Source organism: Argiope bruennichi, chromosome 6 (genome assembly GCF_947563725.1).
Source record: "Argiope bruennichi chromosome 6, qqArgBrue1.1, whole genome shotgun sequence".
Classification (NCBI taxonomy): domain Eukaryota; kingdom Metazoa; phylum Arthropoda; class Arachnida; order Araneae; family Araneidae; genus Argiope; species Argiope bruennichi.
The window spans coordinates 84,011,728-84,020,691 of NC_079156.1; the positions used below are offsets into that span (position 1 = coordinate 84,011,728).

The window sequence follows — 8,964 nt, forward strand, 5'->3', positions numbered from 1 at the left end:
TGCATTGACACTAACCATGTCGACATTACATTTGAAAATTTTATCTATGGGATAAAATAGTTGAAGGAACTGATATCAATTGCAATTACTTTTATTTTATCTGGAATAAAATAATTCCAGTTTTTTTCCTTTCCAGTTTTCAGAACCTTTATATTGAACTAGTAGATATTATATTTACTTTTTACTTTATCTTTTTCCCAAACCAAACAATAAACGGAAAAGAGAATAAAACTACTCCCATTTCTTCTTTTAATCTCAAAGAATTCTCACTTCTTTAAAAGTAATCGAAAGAAAGACCGATAGATTTTTACTCCCCCGGGGACAGTTTGATAGATCAATACAAAATTGTATTGTAGGCTATCGTCGCCAGAGGAGCGAGGACGAAAAGGCTGGGGAAAGGAACAATCTCACTGTGGAGGAGTAATTTGTGTTTATCTCATTTTTGTAAAATCTTTTGCAGAAGTATTGAAGCACATCTATATTTTTTCAAATTCTTAGGGCATTCAGTGTCAGATACGGCATGATGAAGTTTTCCGCAAGAATTTTATTATTTATTTCTCTGTTGACTATCTTTTAAAGTTTTCTGTTGGATGAGCATCACCCATAATGAGGCGAATAACCTAAAATCAAAATTTTCCCCTCTTTCATTTCATTTCGAAGATTTTATCCAGAAACAGATTTAAATTCATATTATTTGTATATTAATTGCTTCATTATCTTAGTCTTAATTCGATAAATTGAAGATATATAGGAATTAATTTCAAGCTGAAAGTCGAATGAAACTTCAAATAATTTCAAAAGCTTCAATGGACTTCATAAGTCAGTGGTGGATTCAGGACTTCCCAATCTGAAAGAGGACCTAAGCAGGTAGGTTTTTAAAAATGCTGTTCGCATAGAGGCCCAATAAATATGCAAAAAATACAATCTTTATAAATTATAAAAATTCTAGGATAATATGAACACTTTGTCGAATATAGTGTATCATGTTCTTATGTACCATCTGTTTAGATTCCCTCACTCTATTTACATTATGCTTATAATTATTCTTGTATTTATAAACCTCAAGATTCTGCTTAAATAAGGTTCATGATTTGACTATCGTTGTGTGCATATTATTCAGTATATGAACGCAAATAGATTAAATGTATTTTGTGATCTGTGATTACATCCATGTAATATTTTTAACTAAAGGCAGAACTTCAGTTTATGTTGAAAAGGGAAGAAAAATGTTCGAATGTATGCAAGAGATATACGATGTTATTAACACCGTATTCTTTACAGATTAAAGAGCATCTTGAGATAAAGTTTAAATCTAGATTCAAATCAATTGCTTGATAGGAATGAAATAAAATAATGAACATGTCTCGGAAATTCAGAACTTATAAGTCCACGCTCTTTGTTCAAAACACTGTAGTCACTGCGCGTAATTTATGTGTTTACTTAATTCATTTTGAGGATCTAACCACGAGAGCAATACTTTAATAAACTTCTTAGAAATGCATTTCTTTAAGGAGAAATGATACCTCGTCTAGCAATATGAACTATGAAATTTCAAATACTTATTTTCCCATCTGTAATAATTCCAGTCTCTGGAGATAAATAAGTCGATATGTTTCTCATCTATAACACGTATTTCTTCATTTCTCACTTACTCTGAAAGTAATCGAAAGAAAATAAAACCTAGTAGACTTTCGACTCCTAAGGGATGGCTGCGTGGTTGATCTGTCCAAAATTGTGTTTCAGACGGTGGAAGGTGGAAGAGGAGCAACAGCGAGGACGAAGACGAGGAGGCGGAGGAGCAAAGCAATTACATCGTGGAGGAGCTGGGCAGAATCCGCAAGGGGAAGCTCAAGAGGAAGAAGAACCCCTGCAGAAGGAAACCGATGCACGTCAACTTTGCCGCCATCAATTACGATCAGTGGATTATTGCGCCGCCCAGCTACGAGGTAACAGGTCCCGCTTGCTCTCTGTCTTGTGTCGCAACCACGCACTCTCACTCACACAGGCGAGAAAATGCATTAGTTAGACGAATTACAGGTGTCCAGGGGAATAAGGGGATTGGACTCAGAATCCAAAAATTCGATCAGTCTTCTATTTTTACTTTCTAGTATAGGAAGTATAGAAAAAGTATTGTAATCATCTAAAAATTCGAACACGAGATTTTGACGAATCTGCACTTGTTTGACCTTCCTGAGTTGTGAAAATATTTATATGTCTGTCTGTCTGTGACACAGATAACCCAGAAACACAATGTGCATGTCTATAGCATGTTCAACAACAACACAACGAATAAAATTTGGCATACGATCTTTACACTAAATTTATAAAATTCCATCAAATTTTGAGTAAAATCCATTCGGAGGAAGTCTGTCCATTTTCTTGAATGTAAATTAATTCAATAACTACTAAATGAAGAGAGCTAGATAGATAAAATGTACGCCGATTTAACATCTATAGTGTAGACATCTATAAAATATATAATCGCTAAATTAAACAAGGTGTTGTCAGTCTATCGCTTTGTACTTTCATAAACATGTAAATGCGAGGGCTCAAAAGTGTAATCTTTTAAATGTACCGAACTTTGCCTGTGTATCAGCTGGAATTTTTTTTTTGTTCCAACTGATTTGGAAAAACATGTTTGAAGCCGAAATTAATTTTTCAGACTTTTTTAATCACAAAAAAAATTTATAAGTATCATACGATAGATTCAGCAAAAATGCTAAATTCACGCTAAAGGTTCATATTTCGTAAATATTTTACTCCAATTTCATGCAAGGGTTCCCTGTAAATAATACCTTTATTAGAGAGTACGTGAGAAAATTTTGAGGAGATCAGGCCCGCTGATTTATTTTTAAATACTGTTGATTAACAGTAACTGGTAGATACGAGACCAGAAGACTGCCAGTTTATCAGATATATTCATGTAAAAAAAGCATTTTAATAGCAAAGCCTATATTCATTGATCAAAATATTGCTTAAAATATACCAAATTATATAGAAATTATAGACGTTACGTTTATAGACGTACACGTTTGAACACAAAAAAATGGGTAATAGACCATCGTAACAGCACAAAGCACTCAAACAGAACTTGCAGAAGAAAGACTTAACCCAAATATCCATGTCACTCGATTCGTCTGTTTCTCTCACTGACTCAATAGTGATTGGCTCATTTCACCTCTGTCTCTCGTCTTTTTTATGACAGGGCAAAGAAGCTTCTAGAAAGATATGGTATCGTTGCTCCTGATCTATATATTACCAGCATCCATATATACATCCAATATTACCAACATTCCAAATTTTCTTTGTCATCAAGGCTTACAAGGCCACCGAATTCTCCTATTAAAAATATAGACGAATTTCTGTTTAATAAGTTCTCCATTCCACTAAAAAAACTTTGTTTGAAAGCAAATTTGGTTCATAAATGGGTACAAATTAAATTATTAAAAAGAGAGAAAAAAAAACAAGATTGAAACTTTTCTTTCTACTTTAATAATTTAAAAATGCATTGTAAGTTGTAAAAAAATTCTGTAATCCTGCTTTGGAAAAATTTATTATAAAGAGCGCATTTTTCATAAAAATTTCCATACTTCCGTCAAGATTGAAAAACATTATCTGCAACATCTTTTTGAAGCTGTAATTTCCTTCCTACTATACAAAATGCTATTAGCATTTCTTTTTGTGAAAAGATTTTAATAGCTTTTTTATAAACAGCTACATTACACTGCAATGTCTTTATTACATTTCATAGCAGCTTTTCAATATGTCATGAATCGTAGAAAATTCAGTGATCCCAATATATTTGAGGACATGGAAAAAAATATTAGAACTCCTTCAATCCCTCTCATGTTTCTTCAAATGATGTGACTATTAATAGCAACCAATTTTGCTCATTTTGTTAATACTTTGACATATCAGAATTCAAAAAACGTTAGAAAAAGTGCAAAAATACAAAAAAAAAAGTCAGAAAGATATCTTTATGAATAAATTATCTTTTGCAAAATAAGAGAAAAATGTCATTCAAAATTTAAATAATTTAGAAAGTCTTATAAAATAAAAATAAAAAATTCTAAAATGGCGTTTGTTGAATGGAGAGCCTGCTACCATATTTGATAAAGTTACATTCAAATTCCATCGTTGACCACTGTTAAATGCGATAATATGAGCCTGTTTAACAAAAAGCAAATCGAATATATATAGAAAGAGAATTCCTGTGTACATGGGAAGCATCATTGTGTCTGCTTTGATGATCCAGCATTCTAAAGAATATTAAGTTGAAGACCGAGCCAAGGGAAACGTCTTAGATAGACAAAACAAAGAATTCAAAGTGAATTAATTACATTAAATACTGAGGAACCCTTGTGGGAAGGAATGCTTCGTATATCATCTATGAAACTTTTTGAATGATTTCTTCAAATAAAATTAATCTGAAACTCCGCGTGAAATTTAAAATATTAATATTGCATTAAATCTGAAAGGTATCTTTGAACACTTTTATTTAGGACATTACATGTCAATTTAAATCGCGTCTACTTCTGGTATTTATCATTAAATTTTGCATCTTTCCAATGCACTTTGGAATTTTTCATAAATCTTCACAAAATATCTTTTATTTGTTCATATATTCTTATTTGTTTGAAATGTTTATTTTTAATATTTTATTAGCTGAAAGAATCTTTAAAAACATGTCTATTTAACTTGGTTTGTTACATGCTACAAAAAAGGGACTTTGTAATCAAAGATTTCTCTCACTTGCTGATGTATATATTTGCATTATTTTTTATGACAATTCACAATATCAATATTTTTAATGTTTTCAGAGCAGAATTTTCTGTTAGTTGATTAATTTAATTAATTTTTTTTGTATCATTTGGTATCAATACCGACTTGGTATTTGATTTAAAAATTAATTATAAGTGCTCATAATATTTATAATAATAAATTATAAATAAAACATAAAAAATGGAAAATAATAAAGTATTTTTTTTATCAAAATCGATGTTTTTGGAAATATTAAAAAGAGTTTCGTTTAACTTGACTTGTTTTATGCTTCTGTACTGGCTGATGTATACATTCCACTCATTTGCTAATGCAAAAAAATCGATTTAAAAAAATAATAAAAATGTTTTTATTTATTAAAATAATTTTATTTTAGTTTTATAAGATTTTCTATTTTTGTTTGATTTACTTATTTTTAAGATTTATTTCATATTTGTTTAACGCTTGTGCATCTCGCTTACTCGAGCCTGAGAATCATTGTATTAGAGCACTATTATGATTTGATACTTTAACACCTTTTTCAAAAATTTTTACTATTCCTAACTTATTTCATAATTGTACAATAATAATGTAGAACATTTTTATTTTATATATTGAATAATTACATTATCTTACAATATCTTAACAGTATTTTAGATTATCATAGGATACTTCAGTTTCTGATCAGAAAGTTTTTTTTATGACCCTGAATTATGAATAGAAACAAAGCATGTAGATAAAAAAATTATTTGTGATTTGATAAAAGTATTTTAATTTATGCGATTATTCATAAATATTAGTAAAGTATTTATAAATTAAAATTGTTTTCAATGTATTTTTACTATTTACTTCCTTCAAAATGCCAAAATACATTTATGCCAAATAGGAAAAAAAATGGACCTTCCTCTACAATTTATTTCAACAAGAAAACTCTAGTAATTTCAACATTTTCGTTTTAGCGAGAAGTCTCCAAATTTCTTCAATATATTATCACTTTAATTTGACAAGGATCAGCCCCCTTTCTACCAAAAGTTTTGGTTTTGGATGACTGATGAGAACATTTATTTTTTCAGAAAAGATTCTACGACTGCAATAAAATAAAAAAAAATCATTGCAAAGTCTAAAATGTGTAATTTAAACTAATTTAACTTCATTTAATAGAATAATATTTAAACATGCATCAAGAAAAGATATTTACAAGCAGTTATTAGAATGTAAAGTATAATCCATTTTTTTAATGTGCAATTCTTTTTTAAAGCCAATGTTAAGCAAATTATAAAAAATTAATTTTAAAACATACAATTTTATTACAGTATAAAAAAAAATTTTTTTTTTTATAAATCTGGGAATATAAAAATATTATTAAAAGTCTGATTCCCTAATAAAAATATTTTTAAGTAATTGAAAATTTTAATTACAGTCATAATATAGCTTTAATTTTTAAAGCATGTCCAGAAATTTTCTCTCTTATGCTAGGCATTGTGACTTAAGGCATTATTTTCAAAGCCTCACTCTTTAAAATTTTGCCTAATCTCTATATTTTGAAAAAGATTTTTTTTTTTATTTTTATTAATGCCAAAAATGTGTGCAGTTTTGTAAAATATATATTTTTATTTTCCTTTTTTTCTATTTGATAGTCTTCAATATATTGTATAATTCACTAATTATACAATATATTGAATAAATTATATTATAAGATTATTATAAGATCTTATAATATAATAAATTATATATAGAAACATTATAAGATCTTGAAATCGAATTTTTTAATTCATTACTAATTGGCGTCCTTCATATTGAATAAAAATTAAATAAATTGATTAATTGATGATTGAGTTCTAAAAAATTTAAAATATTATATTGATAACAGGTTAATATACAAGGAAAATATACAGAATTTCTTAAAATTCCAAGATATTAGTAAGTTAAGAAATGAATAAAAATTATATTTTTAAAAATGTGGAACAAATTAAAATAAATATTAGCTTTTAAAAAACTCATTTGCATTGCAGGCATTTGAATGTACAGGCAAATGCTCCTTCCCTATGAGTGCTCACCTGGCTCCTACAAAGCATGCTATCATCCAAACCCTGATGCACAGTTTGGAACCAAAACAAGTGTCAAGGGCTTGCTGTGTCCCCATCAAACTAGCACCTATATCCATCCTGTACGTGGATGACGACGGCACTGTCACTTACAAATACGACTACGAAGACATGGTCGTCGCTGAGTGTGGATGCAGATGACAATCTGTTCTAAAAGATGTGTAGATTGGAATTATAGAAAGTCATTGTAGAAATGATTTTATTAGTCAAATTTTTTCTTAAGAGTTCTGTATCAAGAACGCGGAATCTATTTATTTTTACCGGCTTCTGAGTTTGAGTTTTTAGTTAAATCTTTCATCAAAGATTCAAGATCTGATAAAGTGAATGCTGTTTATTTAATAACTATTTTTACAATTAATTTGTAGATTTTTTTAAAATTCCTCCTCTTTCCTAATAATGTGGCCATGAAATGTTGGAAAATTCTAATTTAAAATCAGCATGAGCTATATTTTCTCAAGAAAATTTCAATGAGTGTACCGCTCATTTCTTTGTTCAGTTTGTAAAGACCTCGTTTCATGCTTGAAGTACAACTTTCAAGAGCTGAGGATGAAATATTGCTGTTATATAAATATTCCTTAAAAATACTCAGATTTTCTCAGAATCATAAATTTGTTTCACTTTTCTAGTCGAAATTATAAATAAAAGCAATTTCTACATTTTGCTGCTTGTTCGTTTATTATTTTTATTTTGTAAGGTAGTTCAAATGAAAATTATGAAGACTAAATTAATATTGTCGATTGATTCAGACTGGACATTTATAAAATATTGATTTTCTTGCTTTCGCTATTCTGTTATAGTGGATGTCTATTAATGCACAAAGATGTATTTCTGCGCATCGTTTTAATCAATTTATCAAATAGCTTTTATATTCTGTAACTGCATTTTTTAGGGATTGTAATAAACAATTTAACTTGATTCTTAGTAATCTTCTTAGTCAATTAATTTGATGCTTGTAAACACGAAGAAAAAAATTATAACAAAGGACTGAGATCTAAGAAATTATAAACAAATAGGTAAAATCATTACGAAAAAATAAAATTAAAAAAAACAAAATTAGGTTAGATTAAAAAAAAATTTCCTTCATGAATGGAATTTATTGACACATATTTCGCATCTAGACTCGTATAACTTTTATCTCTCTGGTTTAATTTAATTTATCTAGAAAATCAGATAAGGTAGTTTCATACAGGAAAAAGCGTTATACCTAATGATCTTTGATGACTAAAATGCGAATACATATTCAATTAATGGCTGAATCAAAAATTTGAGGAGGAGGAATTACTCTCCTTTTGGTAATTTTCTAAGAAAATCATGTATGTAAATCTTCCTGGTAACTCAATCTAGGCCTCCCACCGTATAAACATTTACGCATTTTCTAAAAGACTGTAAATGAGATTTACTCGCAAACAGTGTCAGTGAATTTCCTTCTCCCGGAAATATTCCCCTGCACTTTAATCAGATCAGCTCTGTTGATAATTAACTGAGTGTGTCACGTCTTTCACTGGATTATCCCATTAACTTAGAAAACATGTTCTGGCGATGGTTAAAAGGTTGAAAATGGAAGGTAAAGACCGAATTACAAACACTGTCACAATAAAGGCAGAGAAACAGATTGAAAAACACCCCCGGAAATTGAAAGAAATCTGCATTTTTTTTACTTTAATTGTCTGCGTTTGGAAAAGAAAAATTAAATAAAATGTATTTAAGTATTCAATGTGGTAATTATATTCTGTTCACATTTTATTTTAAATACCAGATATAAGTACAGGCTCTTGTTTAAATCAGCATTACCACAGTCAATTAATCAGAGAAAATTGATATTCAGGATTATAGAACACTAGCCGCCTTTGGCGACCAGCCGGTTCGCCAATATTACCGCTCGCTACAATTTTCAATTAAATATTTTGAGTAACTGGTCTCTTAATAGATTCTCAAACAAAACATTTTTAATCTTCAAATTTTGATAGTCATACCAAACTTATACTGTTGTTTAGATCGTTTCGTTCAATTTACCATACATATTTTCAATAATGTGTTGTCATTTCCGATAAAACTTAATGAAATGCTGAAATTGCAATTAGTATAAAGATATTTTTTAAAG

The 8,964-nt window shown here is 29.1% G+C and overlaps 1 protein-coding gene across 1 annotated transcript in view; it reads left to right on the plus strand.

The window, feature by feature from the left end:
- The window catches only part of LOC129972977 (bone morphogenetic protein 10-like), a 28,662-nt gene extending 21,139 nt beyond the window's left edge, over positions 1-7,523 (plus strand). Inside the window, exons 4-5 of the mRNA XM_056087310.1 lie at positions 1,744-1,946; positions 6,771-7,523. Coding sequence (XP_055943285.1) covers positions 1,744-1,946; positions 6,771-7,004 — 437 coding nt within the window. The 3' untranslated portion in view covers positions 7,005-7,523. The remainder of the gene's footprint in view (positions 1-1,743; positions 1,947-6,770) is intronic.
- The last annotated feature ends 1,441 nt before the right edge of the window (positions 7,524-8,964 follow it).